General features: G+C 38.3%; 1 protein-coding gene across 2 annotated transcripts in view; it reads left to right on the forward strand.

Annotated features, from left to right (window-relative positions):
• Window positions 1-27,508, forward strand: part of RNF130 (ring finger protein 130) — a 101,460-nt gene that overhangs the window by 15,814 nt on the left and 58,138 nt on the right. For both annotated transcript variants that reach the window (XM_082620225.1, XM_082620224.1), the window contains exon 2: window positions 13,971-14,165. In XM_082620225.1, the coding sequence (XP_082476351.1) occupies window positions 13,971-14,165 (195 nt within the window). The remainder of the gene's footprint in view (window positions 1-13,970; window positions 14,166-27,508) is intronic.

Raw genomic sequence — 27,508 nt, forward strand, 5'->3', positions numbered from 1 at the left:
TATCATGTATAAATCCATGTAACTGAGTATATAGGCTATTTTGCAATAACCTGAAAAAACACGTGTGAGGGAGTCACTGACATCCACTTTACATTTGTGGGATCACTCTTCATTCAGGATACCTCAGATACCATATGAGATACACAACCATCTGACATGGATTGAGAAAGGCAGCCAGTGTTAATCCATAATTAAATGTCATTAAACCTTTGTTTCTCATTTATTATTACAGAGTGATTTTTTTTTAAAGTTGAGTAAATTTAGAAAGGTCACTAGATACAAAATCAATACAAACACAGTCAATTCTACTTCTGTATGCCAGAACAAACAATTAGAAAATATATTTTTAATATCATTTAAAATGTCATTGGCCCTGAAAACTACAAAATACTGTCACAAGAAATTCCAGAAGACCTAAATAAATGGAAAGACATCCCATGTTCATGGATCTAAAGACTTAATACTGTTATAGTGACGGTACTCCCCCAAACTGACCTACAGATTCAATAACCCTAAGAAAATACCAGCTGGCTTTTTGCAGAAATTGGCCAGCAAAATGTATGTGGACGTAGAATTGTCAAAACAATCTTGCAAAAGAAAAACAAAATTAGAGGGCTACATTTCCTGATTTCAAAACTTACAAGTCACTGTGGACTGGCATAGACATATAGATCAATGGCATAGAACTAAGAACCAGAAATAAACCCTTAATTTATGACCAATTGATTTTTGACAAAGGTGCCAACACAATTGAGTGAGGAAAAGAACAGTCTTTTCAACAGAGGGTGCTGGGACAACTGGATAGCCAAGAAGACTGAGAAAGAGAGGGAAGAGACCAAAGAAATATATATTGTCTCAAAAGTTAAGTGGTTTGCTACCTCTGACACTGCTGAGGAGGATGGCATGCTGAGGACTGGGAAGTATTCTTTGCATTTGGTGATGTAAAGCAAAGTGACTAGAAATTTGGAAGAAAGCAACTATAACATTTTTAAGTTTGCAAACACCAGGGCAAAGAAAGCTGGGTAATTATAAATTATTTTAATGGGATGAGAGATTACTTGAAGAAACCAGCATGAATGCACAAGCTATGAACAGCAGTTTTACTGAACTGGGAGACCTATCCTAAGAATATATTTGCTTTCTTATGAACTCAACCCATTTCCAGGGTGCTTTAGCCTTGCTCTGGTCGTCTTAGTTCTCAGGTTGTTCTCCTTTACAGGGAAACAGAAGCAAAAAAGTTTTTGAGAAATGTTTTCATCCATTGTTTTGTTGGCCCTGAGCAGTGGACCTATTACTTTCCTATTCTTCTTGCTCTGGAAAAATCTTAAATCTTTTGGGAAGGGATTGAGAGAAGCCCCTTTGCTTGTTCCTGTCATTATTGGCAACTTTCAACTCTTTCTGGGCTTTTTAGTTTGGGGGAGAATTTTTTTAAGTCTGTATTGTCATCCTGCATTGGCCTTTACTTTGTACGAGTCTTCCTTAAAGTTGAGTTTATCTTGTGCATTCTTGCTGGTTTCTTCATTTTCTTTCTCATCAAGATGATTTGTAATTACCCAGCTTTTTTGCCCTGGGTTTTACATACTGTAAAATGATAGGTTGCTTTCTTCCAAGTTACTAGTCACTTCACAATCTGGGTATATGTTATGTTCTGGGTAGCATTTTCCTCTGGTTATCCTAGCAATTATCCTTTGGGAGACGAAATGAACAGTAAAGCAGATCAGGAACTTGTTAGACATTCTGCTTTTAGCTAAATGAGATTTCTGCAGTTTTGTAGATGACTGGAACCCCTATCAGTACTCTATCTTGTCTGCCAGTTTTGTGATCTGTAAAGAACTTTTGTATTTACTCCATTTGGCCAGTTGATCTTGGTATATTGCCCCCGTCAAAGTCTCATTTCTATCTCTCAGACATGTTCTGAGTTCTTCTTTTCACTTAAATTTTCTTGAAGGATGTACATTGTCTTGATGTAAAATAACTGCTTTTCCTTTTTTCCTCCGAATAGTAGGTTCTTAGGTAAAGTATTCTTTTCTATTATTATCGGCCAATCTTGAGACCCGCTTCAACAAATCTCATTGGTTATTTTGTATATATAGGGTAAACTTTAAATATTTTTCTCATTACTTATATTTATTGGTTTATAAACATCTCAGATTATGAAAACTTTAAACTTCCTATTCTCATTTGTTTTCTTATGTGAATAGTCTCTCACCGTGTTTTTTTTTCTAATTGTCCTCCATAGGGACTGATTTCATGATTTTTTTTTCATGTTCTCTTACCTCCTTCCTCAGCAGTTTCACTTAAAGTCCTTCAATCAGTGGTCAGTTAGCCTCTGGACAAATACTTCTCCTGTTAGTGTGAGTGACATTGTTCCTAGCCCATAATTTTTTTTTTTCATGAGAATGAGTCATCTTTTTTAACTAACATCATTAATTCAAGGGATAACAGCAATATCACACACGTAGCTAGCACCTGTGAAATGTAAGAAATAGTGGGGAACTGTGTCAATAGAAATTTGCATGAAACAAGGACCCTTGTTTTTGTGTATGGTGTAAGATAGTGGTCCAGTTTCATTCTTTTGCATGTGGCTGTCCGGTTTTCCCATCACTGTTTATTGAAGAGACTGTCCTTTCCCTATTGCATGTTCTTGGCTCCTTTGTAGTAAATTAATTGACCATATATGTGTGGGTTTGTTTCTGGAGACTCTATTCTGTTCTATTGATCTATGTGTCTGTTTTTATGCCAGTATCATACTATTTTGATTACTGTAGTCCTGTAATATAGTTTGAAATCTGGAAGCATGATGCCTCTAGCTTTGTTCTTTCTCAAGATTGCTTTGGCTATTTGGGGTATTTTGTGCTTCCATACAAATTGTAGGATTGTTTATTCAGTTTCTGTGAAAAATGTCATTGGACTTTTTATAGGGATTACACTGAATCTGTAGATTGCTTTGGGTAGAATGGACATTTTAACAGTATTAATTCTTCCAGTCTATGGGCACAGATTACTTTTCCATTTATTTGTGTCTTTTCCGGTTTCTTTTGTCAGTGTCTTATATTTTTCATTGTACGGGTCTTTCACCTCCTTAGTTAAGTTTATTCCTAGGTATTTCATTCTTTTTAGATTTGATGTATGTATGTATGTATGTATTTATTTATTTATTTATTTATTGGCTGCATTGGGTCTTCGTTGCTGCACGCGGGCTTTCTCTAGTTGCGGCGAGCGGGGGCTACTCTTCATTGCAGTGTGAGGGCTTCTCACTGCTGTGGCTTCTCTTGTTGCAGAGCACAGGCTCTAGGCGCACAGGCTTCAGTAGTTGTGGCATGCAGGCTTCAGTAGTTGTGACTTGCGGGCTCTAGAGCACAGGCTCAGTAGTTGTGGTGCACGGGCTTAGTTGCTCCGCGACATGTGGGATCTTCCTGGATCAGGGCTCGAACCCATGTCCCCTGCATTGGCCGGTGGACTCAACCACTGCACCACCAGGGAAGACCCTATTTCGTTCTTTTTGATGTGATTGTAAATGGGGTTGTTTTCTTAATTTATCTTTCTGATAGTCTGTTATCAGTATATAGAAACACAGCTGATTTACATATATTGATCTTGTATCCTGCAACTTTATGGAATTTGTTTATTAGTTCTAACAGTTTTTTGGTGGAGTCTTTGGAGTTTTCTATATACAATATCATGTCATCTACAAATAGAGACAGTCTTACTTCTTCCTTTCAGATTTGGATGCCTTTTATTTCTTCTTCTTGTCTAATTGCACTGGCTAGGACTTCGAGTACTATGTTGCATAGAAGTGGCAAGAGTGGGTATCCTTGTCTTTTTCCTGATCTTACAGGAAAAGTTTTTAGGTTTTCACTGTTGAGTATGATGTTAGCTGTGGGCTTATCATTATGTTGAGGTACATTCCCTCTCTACCCATTTTACTTTGCTGAGAGTTTTTATCATAAATTGATGCTGAATTTTATCATATGCTTTTTCTGCATCTATGGCGATGATCATATGATTTTTATCCTTCTTTTTGTTCATGTGGTGTATCACATTGATTTGTGAATGTTGAACCATCCTTGTGGTGGGAGGAATACATGATGGATAGGAGCCAGCAGAAAAGAGAGCCTCAAAAATAGTTGTATTCAGTGTTATGATGCTTTTGTGGAATGGGGAGTGATGTGGATAAACTAATTAGCACTTGTGTACGTGTACTATGATACCATGATTATGCAAGGACCTAGCAGTGACTTTTAGTTATTTCGATTTATAGTATCTCTTATGCATGAAGTATTTGTTACATCAGTTGTAATAGAAATTATTTCTGAACATGCCTTTTCAAGTTAAGTGATTTGAGTTAGCCATCATTTAAAATTACTGTTAAGATGCTTTTTATTATGTCATGGAGAACATCCAACAGATATATATAAGTTCTAAGGATGTAAAAAATAATCAAAATCCATTTGAGATCTACAGTAACTTAAGTATAGAAGAGAAATGATAATGGATAGCTATTGGCAATTAAACTTGCTGACAGTTCAGCTACATATGACCCTTCTTGCAATGTTGATTGATATATCCAGCACTCTAGGTGTACAGAAGATATTTTATTGTTTCCTTTTCCTTTAAAATTCTATATGAAAAGGTAGTGAAAAGTTTGTTTCTTCAGAATATAACCGAAGAGGTTAAAATTGTGATTAATAGATCATATTTATTTTACTCCTTAAAAATATTAGATTCAAAAGTAAAAAGTAGGTAACATTTGAGAGCCTACATAATTAAAATGTTTTGTTCAGCCTCTTCTCAACATAAGAAGCAGAAGACAATGGAATATTACCTTTAGTTTGCTAAGAGAACAATAACAATCTAGACTTTTTACCCTAATTTATCATTCAAGAATGAGGGAAAGTGAAAGTTTTCAGATGTGTAAAGATAAGTTTACCCGAAAAAGCAAGTTTACCCTTAACAGATCTGCATTGAAATAACTTCTAAAAGATGTAGAATAAGTAAGAAGGAGGAAACAGAGAAGGGAAAAGTGAGATGTGAGGAGTACTGTGATGGTTAATTTTATGTGTCACCTTCACGGGGCCACAGGGTTCCCAGGTATTTGGTCAAACATCATTCTGGGTGTTTCTGTGAGGGTATTTTTCGATGACATTAACACATAAATTGATAGATTGAATAAAGCAGATTAAAGCAGATTGCCCTCCCTGTTGTGGGTGGACCTCATCCAGTCACTTGAAGGCCTGGATGAAACAGAAGGGCTGATTATCCGCCAAATAAGAGAGAATTCCTCTTGCCTGACTGCCTTCAAACTGGACATTGGCTTTTTCCTGCCTTCGGAGTTAAACTGAAACATCATCTCGCCGTGGGTCTCGTGCCTGCCAGCCTTCGGACTGGAACTCCACCATCAATTCTCCAGCTTGCTGACTTACCCTGCAGATCTTGAGACTTGTCAGCCTCTGTAATCACATGAGCCAGTTCCTTACAAAATAAATCTCTTTATACACACAGAAATATCTTACTGGTCTGTTTCTCTGGAGAACCCTGACTAATGTAGGGACTGACAAGCATCTGTAGGTAAAGTTTAACAAACATTGACTGTATGAAACATTGAATATTAGGGAGGGGATAATTAAAGCAAGGTGGAACTGCATAGTGGGCAATTAGACATATGGTGAAAGGTGGTGGTTGGAGTCTCATTCTGAAGGCAGGGTGAATGGTCGTCTCCTCAGAGAACATTCACGTCCTAATCCTTGGAAGCTGTGAATGTGGAAACGTTATTTGGAAAAAAGGTCTTTGCAGATGTAATTAAATTAAAGATCTTTAGATGAGATCATCCTTGATTGCGTAGGTGTGTCCTAAATCCAATGATGAGTGTCTTTATAAGAGACAGAAGTGAAGAGACAGACACAGAGGAGAAGGCCATGTGAAGAGAGGCAGAGGTTGGAGTGTTGCAGCCACAAGCCAAGGTCACCTGGAGCTCCAGAAGCCGAAAGAGGCAAGCAGGGATTCTCCACTAGGACCTTCAGAGGGAAGATGGCCCTGCCAACAACCTTGACTTAAGACTTCTGGCCTTCAGAACTGTGAGAGAATAAGTTTCTGTTGTTTAAACCACCAAGTTTATAGTACTTTGTTATGGTAGCCCTTTTAAGAGCCTTGTGTTATTTAGGAAGAAGATAGAGACATTGATTAAATGTAAACTTTTTATCAGGTGTGCATGTTAATTTTTTAAGGGTAACTTCTAAAAAGAACTTGAGTATGTAGATGGAAGAAAAGAGGGGAATAAAGAAAATTTTTCTTTATTCATTCAGAAGTGGGGGGTGGGGGTAGTATAAAGAAGCTTAGGGATAAGAGCAAAGTTAAGTAATAGAAGCAGATACAAATATATCATATAACTTAAACAAACTAAACCTGGCAGTTGAGACTCCTTTTGCAGTCTAGTGAAAAAGAAAACTGTGGACTTCTTCTCAGGATAGTGATCAGTACAAAAGTAAATAGGATGAAAGGAAACGAAGTATACTGAAACACAGTATCAACGTATTTAAAATATTTGTGACATAGTAATAGATGTGATTCTTTATTAACATATTAAGTAACAAGCTCTTGGTGTGGGTTTAATCACTTTAATTACCAGTATTTTGAGATAACAAAAATTAATGTAGTTGCTATTGGTTACAGAGTTACAGATGAAGAAAATGCTAAATGTCAGTTAGCATTTAGTGAAAGTAAAGTCGATTTCCCTGGCCTCCTGGATTCTACCCATGTATCCTTGTCAAGAACCCTTGCTTTAAATGTTAGTCTTCAAGTGAAGCTCTCCGCTCCTGAATAGCTACCACTCCCCTCAAGGGAGGGAGGGAGGCAAAGAATTGGCATCACAGCTGCCTCCCTGTGTCAAAGGACTTGTCCAAGAAGCTTTCTTCTTATGATTTGATCTTCTCGGTGGGCTTGAGTTGCCAAGGATCCCGATGGATTAAGAGAGCCCCTGAGCAGGGATAAAGCCCCAGTCTTGACCTTTGCCGCTTGACTCACATGAGAAGTGTGAGTGCTCCAAGTAACAAATTCCTGCTTAGATTGATTACAGACTAGGAGGACGTTAATCCTGTGTCAGAACTGGAAACTCCAAGGTAGGGCAGCTTTCAGGATTCAAAGATTCAGCACTCAGCAGTGTTACCAAGGATCTTGTCCCTTTCAGTGTCCCTTTGTCATCATAGCTTTAACTTTATCCTAAGATTGTTCCCCTCTTTATCACAAAATGACTGCCAGCAACAACTGGAGTCACATGATTCCTATTCATATCCTGTGGAAAACAGAGAAAGAGCCCTCTCCTTCATATGTAATTTAACTTCTGTGTGCCTCATCTTAGATCGTCTGTCTACCTCCCTCTCCACTAAAGCTTGCTCTCAAGTAGGTGTCACTTAAAGCATATGACTGTGTAGAGGTGATGCCCAAATTAAATTAGCTTTCTGTTTCTGGTTTTGGTTTTGGGTGGGGTTTTTTGGCAACTGATAGAATCCATTTGAAACCTCAAGGTGATCCCATGGCCTTGCCTGGAAGTGGGGCAAAGCTTCCAGGAAACAAATAAATTAGAAAGTGACTGTCCATACACCTGCCTACAGGTGCTCTCCTATGCCTCCTTCTGTGTGAAGCAGTAAAGACATTCAAGAATGTCTGTTAGCTCATCAAAGGAAGACCATCTGTTCCCTGGGTTTAATTATCTGTATTCCTCTCCTGATTCTTAGCATTCTGATTTAGTTGTATATATTGGAAACTATGGATTTATAGAAGTAAAATTTGGAAAATAGTTTCTCAGAAAAGGGCTGATTGGCATGAAATGTTAGTAAGCATCCTTATTCCAGTAAAAAAAAAGTCTGCCATCAACGTAGAGAGAATTCTAGCTCTGGAGAGTCTTAGACCTACGTCCAAGTGGTTTGAGTGCTCATGTGGAGGGAATGGAGTCAGTCAAGAAGATTAGGAAGGAGGGCTGTGAAGGAAGAGGAGGAAGAGGAAAGCCAGGAGGATGAGAGCCCTGAGAGCCAAGAGAGAAGAGTGCTCAGCTGGGACAGATGTTGCTGCGAGGTCAGTTTGGAAGAGGATTAGGCATGTCCTGGGATTTAGCAACACCGAGCTTATTGGTGCCTTTTAATCAGAGCACTTTTAGTGGAGGGAATCTTTTGAGATATCTTTCTTTCTTCTTCTCCTTTATTTTTAAGATGGAAGAGGCAAGCAGGTTTAAATGAGAGGAAAAAGAAAAAGAGGGAATGATCATTAATACAAGGTTCCTGAGAAATCAAGAAGGGCTAGGGTCCAGATCATTTTTACAGGCCATTATGATAACAGATCCTAACAGAAAAAAAAAAATGTAACAGAAGTATGGGGTAGGGGGGATTTTAAAAAGTATATACAAGGTTAAGAGAAAAATTGAAACTTACAAATAAGTTAATAGAAAGTTAAAAGGAAGAGTAAACATTTTCAACTAGAATAAACAACTGATAAAGATAAGTAATAAAAAGAAATAAGATGTTAGATTTAAGTGAAAGTGTAGAAATAGTAAGAAAGTAAATTTATCCATGGAAGTGTGAAGGGATGAAAGCTAGATACTTAAGTCCAGTAGCTGAATGTATAAAATTAAGAAAATTGGGTGAAAAACAAACTTGTGGTTACCAAAGGGTTTGAAAGGGCGTGAGGGAGAAATTTGGGGTTAACAGATACACACTACTATATATAAAATAAACAACAGGGACCTACTGTATAGCACAGGGAACTATATTCAGTATCTTTTAATAACCTATAATGGAAAACAATCTGAAAAAGGATATATATATGTATATATATACATATACACACATACATACACGTACACACACACACATACATAAAACTGAATCACTTTGCTGTACACCTGAAACTAGTACAATATTGTAAATCAATTATACTTCAATTTTAAAAAAAGTTGGGAACAAAAATAAAGAATTGTATTTTTTCCTTTGAATCATAAAGTTAAAATTTAACAAACGGAAAATAAAGATAAGGTAGAAGTAAGAAATCTAAAGATTAAAGAGATTATAGTTAATGTGAAAACAGAAAAGCAAATAATCAGAGCGTACTGATAATGGAAACATCTAAATTTAGGGTAACTAGTTAGGCTCATTTTTATTTTTACTTCTTTTGTAGGAAACAACTGATAGAACATTACCCCTGTCAGGACATTACCACATGAAACAGAGAGGTCTTTGGCACAGCTTTTTCTTTATATCAGGTCTTGCTTAATCTCCCTTTGTCATTCTTCTCTTGCTCCTGTCATCAGGTAAGTTAAGCGTCTGCTGTATGCCAGAGATACTGGCGGAGATGCTAGATCTCATGCTTTAGGAGAGACTCAGAATAAACAGCCAGTTACTAATAAAGTGTGATAAGTGCTAAAATAAATGGAATCTCAGGGTACCATGGAAACATGAATAAAGCACCCAACTCAGCCTTAGGAGACTGGGAAGGCGTTCCAGAGAAGATATTTTAACACAATCCTGAGGCTTAGGAGGTGGTCAGCAAAGGAGTGGTGGGACTGGCATTTAAGGTGGAGGAAACAAGGCACGCAGCCTCTGAGAGCAAGAGTCACATTGGGGTACCTGTGCTGAGTGCCTAAGGAATCCAGCAGCCATGCATCAGTGCCCTAGCCCCACAAGGCTCTTGCAAGTTCTCAGGGCGCAGGAGGAAACATCACCCACACAACAATGTGGACATCACTACTTAGCAGATGGGGTGTTTACATTTTTAAGAAATGGGGTGAAATTATTAAGTGAAATTAATCAAAGTGGAGAACTTCAGGCTGCTCTGGGGTACCCGGGAAGAGAGATTTTATTTATTTATTTACTTATCCACTCAGAGAGCCCTTTAAATATTCAGATATTTAATATCAGCCTTTCAATATATCATAGTATTTGATTTTCACAAGAGTTTGAGAGAGGCTCTTAATCTTTGTTCTGTGTTCTTGTGCTAGTCACTTGTACACCCGCCTCCTTTCTGCTTGAGCAGTTTTCAAGTGTTTTAGCCTCCAACTTCCACTAAACCTTGAACCATTATGTTGTTCTTTTCCTTTCCTAAATTTCTAAGCACTCTCTGTGTTGGCACTTTAAACTACCTAGCTGATATTTAATTTCTGTGCCAGGCATGCCTCCTCAATACATTTAGTGGTTCTTTAACATTTAAGACCAAGATGTTTTGTTCTATTGTATTTCTCTTTGGTATTTAGTACGTTGCTGAGCATTTAAGTTAATATTCGTTGAGGTGAGGATTCCATAATTGTTCCTGTCCAGAATTGTTTGGTTCTTGTCAAGGAATAAAAGTCTCATTAACTATTTCTGGACTCAACAGGAAAAGCCATACAGAAAAAAACTGAAGTTTTTCAGTAATGTAAAATTTTTTTCCAGATTTACTGAGGTATAATTGACAAATAAAATTGTAAAATACTTTAATATTTTATATCACCTATAATTTCACATTTTCATTATGACTTTTTTTTGTGGGGGGGGGGCCTCTCCCTGTTGTGGCCTCTCCCGTTGCGGAGCACAGGCTCCGGACGCGCAGGCTCAGCGGCCATGGCTCGCGGGCCTAGCCGCTCTGCGCGCATGTGGGATCCTCCCAGACTGGGGAACGAACCCGTGTCCCCTGCATCGGCAGGCGGACTCTCAACCACTGCGCCACCAGGGAAGCCCTCATTATGACTTTTAATGAAAAAAAATCACTGGTTCATAGATCTTTTATGCCATACTACCATGTCTTTACTTAATAAATTGCTTCAAGTATAAACAACTGGTATTAAATTTTGCAGTAGTGCCAATTAATCACAATCAGTCATCAGTCCTCTTGGGACTTTGTTTTAGAGCTGTTGACATTATTTTCACTGTTCAAGTTATTTTTTAATTACAGAAAAGAATAGATAGATAAAATAAACATACCGTGGTACTAAGTGATTATGAAAACCCCTTATTTTCTTTTTCTGAATAACTACTTCCTTGAACAAGAACTGGAATTTCTTATTATTGCATATTATATTCTTACTGATATAAATGTTTTCAGAGACCTTTTGTGAATGATGATTTGGATAAATTTGGGGGAGCAGGAACATTCTTTTGCTCATACAGTCTGTTGTTGGCATTTGTTTTGATGATGCAGTTGTTCATAGAATCTGTTCTTAGTCGGTGGGCATTCCTTAAGAGAATTTTAAAGTTTTCCTTCAGTGTGTTTGATTTTGCTCTGTTGTTGCTCCCCTCGGTGTGTCTTTTCAGTCTTAGACATTGTGACAGTTAGTGAACTGCTGTTCTTCTAAGTGGACAATGATACTGTCAGAGCATCAGGGAGAAAGAATGAAACGGAGTGGTAGCTATCAGGAGCAAGGGATATGGGGTGGAGGCGTGCTGCCAGGCTGTGGTAGCTATTAGGAGCAAAGGGTATGGAGTGGAGGTGTGCTGCCGGGCTGTGGGTAGACTTCACACACATTTGTGTAGAACATCCCCGTGGCACCAAGCTGGATCACTAGGACAAGATAGGATGGCACCCAGAAAACTAAGGGAAGGGAAGTTAATTTTTTCAGCACTCAAGGGTAGAAGAATTATTATAGACTTTTTCACATATGTAACTCTGGTAAGGTAAGAATTGTATTTCAATCTTTTTTTTCTTTTAATTGGGGTATAATTGATTTACAGTGTTGTGTTAGTTTCAGGTGTACAGCATAGTGAATCTGTAATAGAAATACATGTATCCACTCTTTTTTAGATTCTTTTCCCATGTAGGCCATTACAGAGTATTGAGTAGAGTTTCTTGTGCTGTACAGTAGGTCCTTATTAGTTATCTGTTTTATATACAGTAGTGTGTATGTGTCAGTCCCAAATTGGAAGATTGGGATTGACACATACAGTCTTTACAAATTAGTAGAAATAGAAGATCAGAAAATTGAACCTGTGACAGTGCTCGACTAATAAATTATTGATCTAGAATTTGGACCCCAGGTCTGGCTGCTTCCATAACTGTGTTGTTTTCTCTTTACTACACTGTGAATGAGTAAGAAATCATAGGGAGGATGGGATAAGTCACAGGAAAAATAGTGAATGTTGCACAGAAGACAAGCATACAGATCTCTTCAGATATTCTTGAAAATTTTCCCAAGACAGTGAGGTTATCATAACACATTGGCTAAACGCTTATATTTTTAAACAGCATATTTATCTGTGAAACAGATATTACTGAAAGTAAACAGTCTGTTTCAGGATTTCAAAGTTTCATGATGCCTTGACTGTGTCTTTCAGTAGTTGACTACTAAAATCATGACATAAGCTTTTTTCTCTCTGTTTAATTTGACTGAGAAAGGACTAAAGTTTCAGAGTGCAGAAACTGTTTAAGGAAAAGGATGAGTCATAGTCGTCGACAATATCAATCATGGCGAATTGTGAAATCATTTATCTCCCACTTACTGTGTATTAGGAGACCTCTGGTAGCAAATATGCTCTCATTGCCATCCATCACCATGATAATAAGAGAATTTCTTTTGCTAAGCAGTGTGCTTCTGGGGTGTAGAAAGCAAACATTTCCCCACTGGTGTTGTCTTTTTATACACTTTATTATTGATTAATATTTATTTAATATTTTCATTATTTATTTGCTTCTAGTGTTACCCTTTTGTGCTGTGTTCCTCTCCCTCCCTCCCTCTCAGCCCTCGAAGTACTGGTGACCGGCTCCAGGAGGGCTTGGGCCCATTGTCCTCTGGCACTGCATACCTGCAGTCTTCAAAATAACATTTGTGGGCTTCCCTGGTGGCGCAGTGGTTGGGAGTCCGCCTGCCAATGCAGGGGACGCGGGTTCGTGCCCCGGTCCGGGAGGGTCCCGCGTGCCGCGGAGCGGCTGGGCCCGTGAGCCATGGCCGCTGGGCCTGCGCATCCGGATCCTGTGCTCCGCAGCGGGAGAGGCCGCGGCGGTGAGAGGCCCGAAAAAACATTTGTGACTTCTTTCCTCCTTCTGAACTGCCCTTCCCTTTTCATTTTAACCTGTTAGAAATGCGAGGATGAGGAGTGGAAAGAGCAACCGGGACAGCTTTTTAAGGTTTGCGAAGAGTGCCTGAGCGGTGATCACCATATTTGCAGGATCAGAAATTGATGAGCTTCAAGTACAAATTTAAATGTACTTGAAAAAGCTGTCCCTCCAAGTCTAGGACAATGACCATGTAATTTATTGTCCCAAGGGATAGTTTTGGTGTCTTTAATATTATCTTGTTAGACAAGTGGATATAGTAAGTTAATATATGTATGCTAATGTGAAATTGTAGGGTAATATTTACCAGTAAATATAAATTAGAGGAATAACATCTTAATTCTAGTTTCATGTTATTTTAGCTAATTTAAACTTTCAAATACAGGCCTGAACTTTTCTAATTTCCTTTGACAGTTACTGAGGAATTTGTTCAAGCATGCTTGAATTTCAACAAGACTGCTGGGTAACTGAACCAAAGATTAGTTTGGCTTCCTCATTACCCCAAGCAAAATCAGTCTCCTTGTGGTGATGGTGGGAGATGGGGATCAAGAGATGAGTGCAGATCAATGGGCAGAAGTCAGGGTAGCTCAGTCACTTGGGTTTCTGGGGGGTTCCCTGTGTTTGCGTTTTTTCCCTCCTCTCTTCACCAGCCTACATTGGATATTATCAGTCTTTTATATTTTTGTCAATCTATAAAGTTAAACAGAATTTTTCACGGTTTTAATTTGCATTACAGGTAACATTTTAATGAAGCATCTCTCTCCCTGTGCAGATACAGATTCAGATTCATTGCATTGTCCTCTGTGGATGTATTTATAGGTCTGCTGGCAGTGAGCTGCTTGATGTGCTTTAGAGCTGTATGGTACCCAGAGAACAGTTGAGCACTTTGATGAAGACTTGATTGATTTTATTTACTTGAGGAAAAAATTAATGTCTGTTTTCTTTTTCTTTTCTCATCTATTTAGTTGCTGATCACCTGGGCTGTGATCCTCAAACACGGTTCTTTGTCCCTCCTAACATCAAACAGTGGATTGCCTTGCTGCAGAGGGGAAATTGCACCTTTAAAGAGAAAATATCACGGGCTGCTTTCCACAATGCAGTTGCTGTAGTCATCTACAATAATAAATCCAAAGAGGAGCCAGTCACCATGACTCATCCAGGTAAACAAAAGAAACTGTAGATTTTGTTTTTCTTCTGAGAAATGATTGCTTTATAGGTAGGAATTCTCCCTCTTGCTCAAACCATATCATTTCCAACATAATTCAATGATTATATTTATTTTTGGTATTGCCATTTCTTTGTTGAGATGCATGTCTTTTTTTCCTTTAGTTGAACTTTTTTCTTTCTCTTAAATAATGACCATAAAAGCCTGTAAAACTTGCACTTATTAAGTAACTGGCTGTGACTGAATCCTTAGTCATTTTACATTATATTTGATAACTTTGAAAACTAATATATTAGATGTAGAATCATTCATCCAAGTTATGTCATGGATTCTTAAGGATTACCTGTTGGAGAAGGATGCTTTTTATCTTATCAGGATAAATGTTGAAACTGACTTAGTAATTATTATAATTACAGTAGTAATATTTCTTCATTTCTTGTGGAGCACTTAGGATATTTCTAATGTACCTGTTGTAATAACGATGGTTGCAATTCATTGAGCACTGCTGTATATGTGGCAGGCACTATATGGCTATGAACTTTTTTGGGTTTTAATAGAATTTATTTTTTAGAGCAATTTTATGGTCCCAGCAAAACCCGGGTTTTTTTCAGACTGGCTTTTTTCATTTAGTAATATGCATTTAGTTTCCTCCATGTCTTTTCATGACTTAGTACCTCATTTCTTTTGAGTGCTGAATAATATTCCATTGTCTGGATGTACCACAGTTTATCAAGTCACCTACTGAAGGATATCTTGGTTGCTACCAGGTTTTGGCAATTATGAATAAAGCCACTGTAAACATCTGTGTGCAGGTTTTTATGTGGTTATAAGTTTCCAGCTCCCCTGGATAAATACCAAGGAGCATGATTGCTGAGTTGTATGGTAAGAGGATGTTTAGTTTTGTAAGAAACAGTCAAACTGTCTTCCAGAGTGGCTGTACCATTTTGTATTCCCACCAGCAGTGAATGAGAGTTCCTGTTGCTCCACATCCTCACCAGCATTTAGTGTTATCAGTTTTTGTATCTTGGCCATTGTAATAGGTTGTTTTAATTTATGTTTCTCTGATGACATATGATGTAGAGGAGTCCCTTTTTTATATATTTTCATAGCCAATCCTCACCATAACCATGTATGGTACAGGTACTCTCCCACTTACAGACCAGGAGACTGAAGCAGGCAAAGGCCAGCAGAAGAGAGGCTTAGACAAAGGTTTTTTGGTGTTCTTTCAGTTCACCAGTTCACTCTCTTAAAGTTGAAACCTAGATAAACTTTCATTCTGCATTCATAAAAATTTTAAAGATTAATGACTTATTTAAAGAATTAACTTTTTTTTTTTTTTGGCTACGTTGGGTCTTCGTTGCTGCGTGTGGGCTTTCTCTAGTTGCAGCGAGCGGGGGCTACTCTTCATTGTGGTACTTCTCATTGTGGTGGCTTCTCTTGTTGTGGTGCACGGGCTTCAGTAGCTGTGGTTCACAGGCTGTAGAGCACAGGCTCAGTTATAGCACATGGGCTTAGTTGCTCCGCGGCATGTGGGATCTTCCCGGACCAGGGCTCAAACCCGTGTCCCCTGCAGGCAGATTCTTAACCACTATGCCACCCAGGAAGTCCAAGAATTAACATTTTAATCATGTAGTTAATATTCACATAATCGATTTTAGACAGTTATCTTGCAAAGATCTCACCCTAATTGAGGGTCATTGATACTTTTGTGTGTATCTTGATAGGATAATGCAGACGGATTTAAATTTTATTGCTCTGAGTTGTTTTCTTCCCTTCAAATTAAGCGTTTTAGAACTAAAAATTTTTTTGTAATTGCAAAAGTAACACATGCTCATTGTAGAAAAGCTGAAACTAAAGAAAAGTTATAAAGAATAAAATAGAAAGAACGTGTGATTTTCACTATCCAGAGATCACTTTTCATTTCTTCAGGGAAACCAAAAGGAAATTAAGGGCCAGTCTGATTTTGCAGGACATCGTGTGTGGGAAACATGAATTCAAGACTAGTTTTTCAAACTTTCGGTTACCAGGGGGTAAGGTGGGGGGATAAATTGGAAGATTGGGATTGACATATACACACTACTATATATAAAATAGATAACTAATAAGGACTTACTGTGTGGCACAGGGAACTCTACTTAATACTCTGTAATGGCCTATATGGGAAAATAATCTAAAAAAGAGTGGATATATGTATATATATAACTGATTGACTTTGCTGAACACCTGAAACTAACACAACATTGTAAATCAACTATACTCCAATAAAAATTTTTTTTAAAAAAAGACTGGTTTTTCTGATTAGGTCTCAGAGCAGGTAACAGTTTGCTCTCCTCAGCTGCCTTAGAGGTAAGAAAAACTATTTGAAATTTTGGACCTTACTGATTTCTTCTTACTGAAAACATGAAAAATGAATAGGGAGAAATTCAGCTGAGCAGAATGTATTTTTCTTTCTCTGTGATGTTATTTTACATACACAGAAGCACAGAGAAGTAGCGAGAATGAGAGTCTTAAGTATGAGAAGATCTGGGGATTATTAGAGAGGGAATTGAATTTTTTTAATGATTTTTGTTTAAAAAAGGAGGAAATTCTCCATAAATTAACATGGATTTCCCATCTGTGTTCCTTGAAATGTTAGTGTATCCAGATATGTTCCATAGATGACCCATGGAGAAAAAAGGTAAATGATAAAATAAGTTTTGGAAAATGCTTGAAAAGTATTCCACTTTTATCCTAATAAACATAATGAGGTCTCTGAGAAGTTTTAAAGACTTGTTTTAATTGATTAACCTATGGTCTCCTAAATTTATTTGACCATGTAACTTTTATCACATTTTAGTATACAACAACACAAATAAGGAAATTTAAGGATAGAGTTTGAGGATATATTCTTAGGAAATGGAAGTTTTGTAAGGCAAATGGAATGTAAGAGCAATAGGAAATGGCTTTATGTTGTAATTAGATACACAGAAAATTAGAAAGAAGAATGTGCGACAGTGACTTGATAACAATACTTTGGAGAGAAATTTAGCACCACCTGATACATTAAAGAGCTCACACATTGCGATCCAGTAATTTCACACCTAGATGCATGCTCTGGAACACTTTTCAAACCTTGATGTACGTGTGGATCCCCTGGCAAGTTTGTTAAAATGCAGATTCTGATTCAGTAGGTCTGGGGTATAGCCTGAGGTACTGTATTTTTAATAAGTTTCCAGGTGAGGCTAATGCCACTGGCCCACAGATCTTGCTTTGAGAAATAGGTAAAGACAAGAAAACTAGGTTTTAGTCTCAGATTTTTCACTGACCTCCTCTGTGATGTAGGCCACGTTGCCTCCTGTGTGGGAAGACCGTTTTCGTCTCTAAATCTATTTTTCTGGAAGGCCATGAATCCCTATTATGTAGGACGACAACATAGAAAATCTTTATGCTCTGAGAACCACTTGTTTTCCTGGCTCATTAATGTGTCACTGCTTCTCTCTCCCTCCATAGAGCCCCTTCTTTTCCTGTTTCTACATGAGGTTCAAGGACCCTTCCATCAGAGTCACTAGATTCCCCCAGTGACCTATAACTCCACATCTCAAGGGGTAGACCCAAAGATCCATGCTTTAGCCCTCCCTTGCTCTCATGTCAATTCTATTCACCCTTCATTTAAGAAAAGAAACCTTTGTGCTATGCATTGTGACATGAACTAATACGAAATGGTAAGAGTTGAAAAAAAGACCCCTGGTCACACCCTCAGTGAGTTTACTATCCAAGGCCCCTGCAGTCTTCACGGTGCCTTTTCGTACCTCTTGACAGTACTGTCCTTCTGCTTTTATGTTGTCATGATTTGCATACTAGACTGGCAGTAGAGAGAAGACTATGGGTTTCTTTAAGTTAAAGTTTGTGTCTTATCTTTCTATTCTCTGCAGTGGGCAGCAGAATACCTTGAACAAAATAAGTATGTGCTACATTGAAATGATTTCATGAAGACATTTAGCTTTGTTAAGGTTTCTTTCCATTTAAGGATATATTTTATAACTAATTTTTAAATTCCACATTGTTAAGTATAGGTATTTCGTTTTCTTGCCTTGTTAATGATGTTTCAGGAGCTTGTTCATGTTTGTTCTAATGAATGCCCTTCATCCGGTGACTGAAGGACATCTTTTCTGGCGCGGTGTCCATGACATCACTGACAGGAAAGACTGCTCAATTTGTGGTTTTATTTGTTACCTCTAGTTGGCAGAATAAGTTCTTTGTAGTGAACAGATACGTGGCAGTGTAAAGGGGGAAGTTATGGGCTCTTGGATAGTTTAAAATAATGCACATTACAATAATACACATTTGTCTGAAAGTTAAGGATTTATTTTCCTGGTTTTTAAAAATTGATATAGACTTTACTGTTTAACAGTCATAAATTGTGTCAGATCATTGTCAAATTGGAGATCTCTTTTATAGTTTTATTTGTATGTCTGTAAGAATCTGTGGACATTTTTTTCATTGTTAATAGGAAGATGAGGTAATTTAGATAAACATGTAACCAAATAATTATGTTGCTTTCCTATCTTTATGTCAGTTAGCAGTATCAAATGCTGCATAGTGTTTCTTTGGCTGGTTGAATAGAATTAGTTAAATAGCTCTTCACCTTTTTCCCATCATATTCTCTTTAAAAAAAAAGTATATAGCTCTATATTTATTATCTAGCAATGAATAGAAAAAAACATACTTTGTAAAATATAGAATAAATCACTTTGTGAATAGTAAAAATTCACACTTTATGAAAACAAAGATAAATCACAAACATATTGCAAAATATCTTTAAATATCCATAATTTGGGGCCACTTAGTGTCAATCTGTTATTTTATTCTAAAGCCCATCAAGAAAATGGGCTTTTAATAATATACATTATTAATATATAATAATTATAATATCAATATAATAGTCATACTATTGTTTTAACTGTTTAAAGTTTTTAGGTTCTAATTGAATATGGATTTAATTACCTCAGAAAAGGTTGAGCTTGCATTTTAAATGTACTGCTATAGCAGGAAACAGTCTTAATTGTATCTTTTTGCCTGAGTTTGCATATATCTCTTCTGTATCTTCCATATGATCCATCTACTTTTTCAAAAATTCATAATTATCAAGAAAAATCTGACACTGAAACATATAAGCAGTAGCTTTTAAAAATAACAGCTTTTTTAAAAAAATGACTGTTGATGATTCTGTTTAAAAACTTTTCTTATAAGCTCTAAATTTGTCCTTTATTTCTCTAGAAGTGGAGAGCCCCTCCCTCTGCCAGATACTTAAGACAACCTATCTTCTAGCCTTCCTGTCTAACACGGACATTGAAGGCTCAGCATCCTGAGTAAATTGTTTGGACTCATTACTTGATTTGCCTTTTTAAAATTTGTTTATTTATTTATTGGCTGAGTTTCGTCTTTGTTGCTGCATGGGCTTTCTCTCCTTGCGGCGAGTGGGGGCTATTCTTCATTGTGGTGCACGGGCTTCTCATTGTGGTGGCTTCTCTTGTTGCGGAGCACGGGCTCTAGGCTTGCGGGCTTCAGTAGTGGCTCACAGGCTTAGTTGCTCCGCAGCATGTGGGATCTTCCTGGACCAGGGCTCGAACCTGTGGTCCCCTGCATTGGCAGGCAGATTCTTAACCACTGCGCCACCAGGGAAGCCCCTTGATATGCCTTTTTATCTTGCCTGTGCTTATCCTTTCCTCTCCAGCAACAGAAGAGGAAGAAGCTAAAATAATGTAAAGGATCTGCATGGGGTTTAGAAAAGTGGCTTAGAAATCAGTTCCATAGGTTACAGGACAAAAGACATTTTTTACTTGGTAGCTGTTCATATGATGATGACCTGGATTTACATTTGCAAGCTCAGAATTAGTCCCATAGGCACAGCTGCTAAGGAAGATGATGCAGCCTGGCTGCATGTGTCAGAGGTCTGGTGAGGCTACTTACCCCTTAATTGATGCCTTACAGTGCTCCTCAATTCAGGTTTTTCAGGGGGTGGGATGTGAATCATATCGGGGCAGGATAATTCTTTGCTCTGCAGAACTGTCCTTTGTATTTACAGAATGTTTAGCCTCCCAGGCCCATTCCTACTAAATGCCAGAGGCACCCCTCCATGTTTGTAACAGTATAAAATTCCCCAGAGTTTCTAGAGAGTCTCTCCCTAGGAGGGCTTTTCTACCTACTGTCAAATTCTAAGTCTACAGAGCCTTTAGAGGAGGAATGAAAAGAGGGTAATGGGAACAGGAAAACTGATGAAGGGAAAAGTGATAGGCTTTTATATTTACTCACATATAAGCATTTCTGGTGTTCTTTTTTTCTTTCTACAGTTACAAGTTCCATCTGGTGTCATTTCTCTTTCAATACAGATAATTTTTTTAAATCATTTCTCGAGTGCAGATCTGCTGTGATGAATTCTCTCATCATTCATTTACCTGAAAGTGTCTTTTTTTGCCATCATTTTTCAAGGACATAGATACAGAATTCTGGGTTTCAGCACTTTAAAAGTGTTATTTGTTTTCTAGCCTCCTTTTTTTCTGATGATTGTTCCCTTTTATAGAATGACTCTTTTTAAAAATAAACCTTTTAGAATAGATTTACATTTACAGAAAAATTGCAAAGATAGTACAAATAATTCCCATAGACCATGCACCCAGTTTCTCTTATTATTAACATCTTACTTTAGTATGGTACATTTGTTATAATTAATGAACCAATATTGGTACATTATTATTAACTAAAGTCCATACTTTATTGAAATTTCTTTAGTTTTTATCTAACGTCCTTTTTTAGTTCCAGGATCCCATCCAGGATATCACATTACATTTGGTCATTATGTCTCCTTAGGCTCCTCTTGGTTATGACAGTTTTTTGAGGACTACTGTTCAGGTATTTTGTAGAATGTCCTTCAGTGGGATTTGTTTGTTTTTCTTATGATTAGACTGAGGATATGGGTTTGGGGAGGAAGACCACAGAGGTAAAGTGTCATTCTCATCATATCATATCATGTACTACCAATATGAGTGATCACTGTTGATGTTGACCTTGACCACCTGGCTATTTGTTAGGCTTCTCCACTATAAACTTTCTCTTTTAGGACTTCTTTAGTGGTCCAGTGGTTAAGAATCCGCCTTCCAGTGCAGGGGATGCGGATTCAATCCCTGGTCAGGAATCTAAGATCCCACATGCCGTGGGGCAACTAAGCCCACGCGCCGCAACTACTGAGCCCACACGCCACAACTAGAGAGCCTGTGTGCTGCAACTACAGAGCCCACGTGCTCTGGAGGCCGCATGCCACAACTAGAGAAAAGCCTGCGTGCCACAACGAAAAGATCCTGTGTGCCACAGCTAAGACCTGATGCAGCCCAAAAGAAATTATAATAAAATAAATAAATAAAGTTTCTCTTTTCTCTCTTCCATGCAACACTCTTCAGGAGGTCATTGTGCACAGCCCACACTTAAGGAGTGGGGAGTTAGGCTTCCCCTCCTTAGGGTAAAGTATTACATATTTACTTGGAATTATTTCATCTGGATGATTCATCTCTTTATTTGTAATTTATTCGGTCATTTATATGTATCAGTATGGACTCATGGATATTTATTTTATACTTTGTATTGTAATACAGTGTTACTTTGCTTATTTTTTTGCGCAAATTATTTTAGCTTTGGCCACTGAGAGTTCTTTCAGTTGACTCCTGTGTCCTTTGACATGTTGCCATTACCATGAGTGTTGGTTTTTTGTTTGTTTTGCTTTTTTGAGCACTTCCTTCTTTCCTGGTTCTGTAAGATGCTCCAGGATCATCTTGTATATATTTCCTGTCCCAGTCCTAGAATCAGCCATTTCTCCGAGGAACCCTAGTTTCCATTTATTGGAGAATGATATTAGAAACCAGGCTCTGGGTATTAGGTGTACTTGTTACTACTAAGGTTCTGTTGCTTCTGGGCCTTCCCAGTTGACAGAGCAAGGAAATATATGTGTGTATACTAATACCTGTATATGCACATATCTATAAATATTTCTACATACAACCATTTGTATCTATATCAAGCTAAGAATAAGTTCATTCTTAGGTCTCCAACTCTAATCCATTACATTCTAATCCATTACATTACATAGATCATTCTAATTTTCTCTCTTTGCTTATCTGTAAACTCCCACTCCAAAAGCGAGAAACCTGGCTGACACCAACCACCATCCATTTTCTTAATTGTTCAGTTCACTGAGCTCTCAGACTTAGAAGTTCTTAAACATAAGTAACATATTGTAAGGCCTTTGGAGTACTGGTGCTTGGTGTGAAAACTAATGTAAATTACTTTCTTATCTTCCCTGGCTGCAATGCCTAACTGTGTACTTAACTTTTCTTTCTCCACTCATTAAACATTTTTTATCAAGAACTTGTACCTAATCAAACTTATAAGCTTTTACACAGCAAAGGAAACCATAAACAAAACGAAAAGACAACCTATAGACTGGGAGAAAGTATTTGCAAGTGGTTCAACTGACAAGGGCTTAATTTCCAAAATATACAAACAGCTCATATAGCTCAATATCAAAAAACAAACAACCCAATCAAAAAATGGGCAGAAGACCTAAAGAGACATTTCTCCAGAAAAGACATACAGATGGCCACTAGGCACATGAAAAGATGCTTATCATCACTAATTATTAGAGAAATGCAAATCAAAACAATGAGGTACCACTTCACATTGGTCAGATGGCCATCATTAAAAAGTTTACAAATAATAAATGCTGGAGAGGGTGTGGAGAAAAGGGAACCCTCTTACACTGTTGGTGGGAATGAAAATTGGTGCAGCCACTATGGAAAACAGTATGGTGGTTCCTCAAAAAACTAAAAATAGAGTTGCCATATGATCCAGCAACCCCACTCCTGAGCATATATAAAGACAAAACTATAATTCAAAAAGATACATGGACCCCTATGTTCATAGCAGCACTATTCACAATAGCCAAGACATGGAAACAACCTAAATTTCCATCAACAGATGAATGGATAAAGAAGATGTGGTATATATATACAATGTAATATTACTTGGCTATAAAAAAGAATGAAATAATGCCATTTGTAGCAACATTGATGGGTGTAGATATTAATATACTAAGGGTAGTAAGTCAGAAAGAGAAAGACAAATACCATATGATATCACTTATATGTGTAATCTAAAATATGTCACAAATGAACATATCTACGAAACAGAGACAGAGAACAGACTTGTGGTTGCCAAGGGGGAGGGGGTATGGAGGAGGGAAGGATTGGGAGTTTGGGATTAGTAGATGCAAACTATTACATATAGGATGGATAAACAACAAGGTCCTACTACTGTATAGCACAGGGAACTATATTCAGTATCCTGTGATAAACTGTAATGGAAAAGAATATGAAAAAGAATATGTGTACATATAGCTGAATCACTTTGCTATACAGCAGAAATTAAGACAACATTTTAAATCAACTATACTTCAATTTTTTTAAATTGAAAAAAAACTTGTAAGAAAACATAAATATAAGTATCTTAACTTGAAAATGACACAAAACTAGGTGGATCTTGGAACATATAACACCAAAAAGAAAGTATTCATTAGGTCAGCCTGCAAATGGGTTAAAAAAAAAGTTAGTAACAAGGTTTTGTGGAGACGTGGTTTAAGTAACAGTTCAAGTGGAGGACAGCTGGGAACCTTCAGTCATGTAAGCTCAGCATATGCTAACATGTGCCATGGCTGCTAAAAAAATATATTGAAGGCTTGGCCTGTATCCCTGTGAACATAATATTCAGATGAAGGAAGACATTAGTCTCATACTGCTCTTGATATTGGAAGTATTCATTCTTTGTTGAAAGAATTAAAAAAGACATTGAAAAATGATGTCCAAAAAAAAAGAACAGGATGGAAGAAGTCTATAAATGTGTTTTACCAAACACAGTTTGGAATTTGAGCCAAAATGAATAATGATAGTATTTTAGACCATTAAGTAAAAAAAAAAAATAGTAAGTATGACTTAATACTGATCTAAAAAGTAAAATAAATTGAAAGTTTGATGAGGAATGGAATACTTACCTGGTCTCGAAATACCTCCCTAGAGAATATTTAATAATTACTAGGGGAAAAAGAGTAACTTCACAGTGGAAATGCCTGGAGAACATCTCTTTTACGAAATGATCAAAGTGAATGTCACCAGTAATGAGATATATCAAAACTGTGCCACCTGGGAGTATTCACTGAAAAGAGCACAGCATCACTTCTGTGATGTTACTGCCAGAGGTATATGACCTGAGTCTAGCCACAAGGAAACACCAGATAAATCCAGAATGAGGGACATTATACAAAATAACTGGGCTGTAGACTTCAAAAGTGTCAAGGTCATGAACATCAAGCAAAGTCTGAGAGACTATTTCAGACTGATGGAGACTAATGAGACATGACAGTTAAATGCAATGCATGGCTCTCATCTGGGCCGCTATAAAGGACATTATTGGGAAATTGAGTAAATTGAATGGACTCTTAGATTAGTAATGTATCAGTGTTAATTTCCTGATTTTGATGGTTGTACTCTGTTTATAAATGGTTTTTTTTTTTTTTTTTTTTTTTTTTTTTTTTTTTTCTTTTTGCGGTATGCGGGCCTCTCACTGTTGTGGCCTCCCCCGTTGCGGAGCACAGGCTCCGGATGCGCAGGCCCAGCGGCCATGGCTCACGGGCCCAGCCGCTCCGCGGCATATGGGATCCTCCCAGACCGGGGCACGAACCCGTATCCCCTGCATCGGCAGGCGGACTCTCAACCACTGCGCCACCAGGGAGGCCCTATAAATGGTTTTTTGTTTGTAGAATACAGAGTAAATATTTGGGGGTGATGTGGCATCATGCCAGTAACTTACTCTTGAATGGTTTGGGGGAAAGGTTTTTTTTTTTTTTTTTTTTTTTTTTTTTTTTTTTGCGGTATGCGGGCCTCTCACTGTTGTGGCCTCTCCCGTTGCGGAGCACAGGCTCCGGACGCGCAGGCCCAGCGGCCATGGCTCACGGGCCCAGCCGCTCCGCGGCATATGGGATCCTCCCAGACCGGGGCACGAACCCGTATCCCCTGCATCGGCAGGCGGACTCTCAACCACTGCGCCACCAGGGAGGCCCATGGGGGAAAGGTTTTTATATGATATTTCTAACTTGTAAATGTTAGATTCTTTAAAAAATCTTCTTTAAAAAAGAATAATTTGGGACTTTTTGAATGTGAATAATTACTATGGAGAAAAGACTGAGGTGGAGCCCCAGGGAAGATGTCTTTGACTATCAGAAGGACTGTTGTGTAGAAGAGGAATTTTCATTGATTCTAGAAGGTGTTTCTTATATTTGATGGCATCTTACAGTTTATTGGCAGGATACAGTGATGATGCACCTTACAGTTGATGGTACTTTACACCATCAGTAAGTGAAATACAGTTTATTCAGTGGTGCTTCTCCAGAGAAGAGAAACAAGAGCCACGAATGGGCATTTAGGAATCAAGATTTTAGTTATAAAAAAGACCTTTAAAACTACCCATGGATAGAACCAGTTACCTAAAAGAGTCAGTAATTTATAGGGTGTTGCTGTATTATGTTGAAGATGACCCCTAAGAACTCTTCTAACTAAAAGATTTGATGACTCTCTTAGTGTCTGGTGATGTCTTCCTAATTACTTTCCTACCTTTCTGCCTCTCTACATGAAGGAAGAAAGTGGCTTTCTTTTCCATGCTGGTCCTTGCTCCTGCCATCTTTTCTTTTTTATGATGTAGAGATTACCTGATGAGTGCGTATAGGCAGGAGATAGTATAAGAAAAGAAACTGAGGGCTTCCCTGGTGGCGCAGTGGTTGAGAGTCTGCCTGCCGATGCCAGGCACAGGGGTTCGTGCCCCGGTCTGGGAAGATCCCACATGCCGCGGAGCGGCTGGGCCGTGAGCCATGGCCGCTGAGCCTGCGCGTCCGGAGCCTGTGCTCTGCAACGGGAGAGGCCACGACAGTGAGAGGCCCGCGTACCACAAAAAAAAGAAAAGAAAAGAAAAAAGAAACTGACATTTGAGTGCTGGACATTGAGCCTTTGCTCCACTTGTGTAAGGTTGAAGAACTTCCTACTCAAGGAATAAAAGAACAAGGATTCAGTAGACCCTTGTTCTTTTTGAGGACAAACTACAGTTGAGGATCATCAGGAATTATCAAGCAACTCAATCGCTCGGTGGCTCACACATGGAGCTCCTGTACGTCAGCCTCGGGGCAGGAGGTTTAGGTTCAAACTTCAGCACAATTTCAAGTTAGTCAGTGTTGTGAACCTTGTGGGCATCAGCTGTATACCCATGGTGCTGGCATTTTCTTGAATCAGTACAGCTGCTTTCAAACCACTGCACTTCCACAATGACAAAACTTCACCTTTCATTCTCTTGCTCCACACCCTGTGTCCCTCCTTTATCACAGTCATTCACTTCCCTGCCTGTCACTTCTCAGAGGCCTTGACTCCTGACTGACTTACCCACACATGGTCCTGCCATCATCCTGGCCAACTTCAGAATCCTTGTGGAGTGAACACCCAAACCTAAAATTCTTTCCTCAGATCTTTTGACCATTCCACCTCACCAGGAACCTAGGCCTCATTATCTCCTGGAATTTTTATATTCTGGAGTCTCAACTCCAGTGTCCTATTCTCCGACTGTTGCTTCTTCTCTTTCTCTCCCTCTCCTGTCATTTGGGTTTGTTGAAGCTTCCTGTTCCTTGGGCTTGCTCTCTGTTTTCTCCCACTTATCCTCCTCCACACTTCACACTTGCATTCTACTTAGATCACGCAGTCACTTTGACAGCTTCATTTGGTTAAGTGTCTACCATCACATGACTGTCAGTTACCTTTAGGTCCATTTGCCTCCCAAAATGCCCTGAACGTCAAGGAGTTTGAATTTTATTTAGTTGATAGAAGGGACACGTGAAAGTCTCTGAGCAGAGACATGACAGATGTGTTTTAGAAAAACCACTGACAAATCTCCACGGGAGATCTATAATTGATATAACCTGTCATCCACATTGATCAGAATTACTGCTGTATTCATTTCATAAAAGAATGTAACATCTTTTTTTCTCCCTTGAATTCTTTAAGGGGTCAGTGAAGAGACAAGTAAATACTACGTTTGCAGAAGTGAACGTATTGTAGATTAACATCTGAGAAGGACTTAAGTTAGTGGAAATGAGAGTTAAGAGAAGCCCTCAGATCATAAGTGAGCAGATTCATTGAGGCACGAGCACACAGGGCTCAGCCAGTCTGTGCACTGTGACTGGTGGGTTAGGACAGAAAGTCCCTGACCTACACCTACCTGTTC

This window comes from Mesoplodon mirus (genome assembly GCF_964341445.2).
Source record: "Mesoplodon mirus genome assembly, chromosome: 5".
Taxonomy (NCBI): Eukaryota; Metazoa; Chordata; class Mammalia; order Artiodactyla; family Ziphiidae; genus Mesoplodon; species Mesoplodon mirus.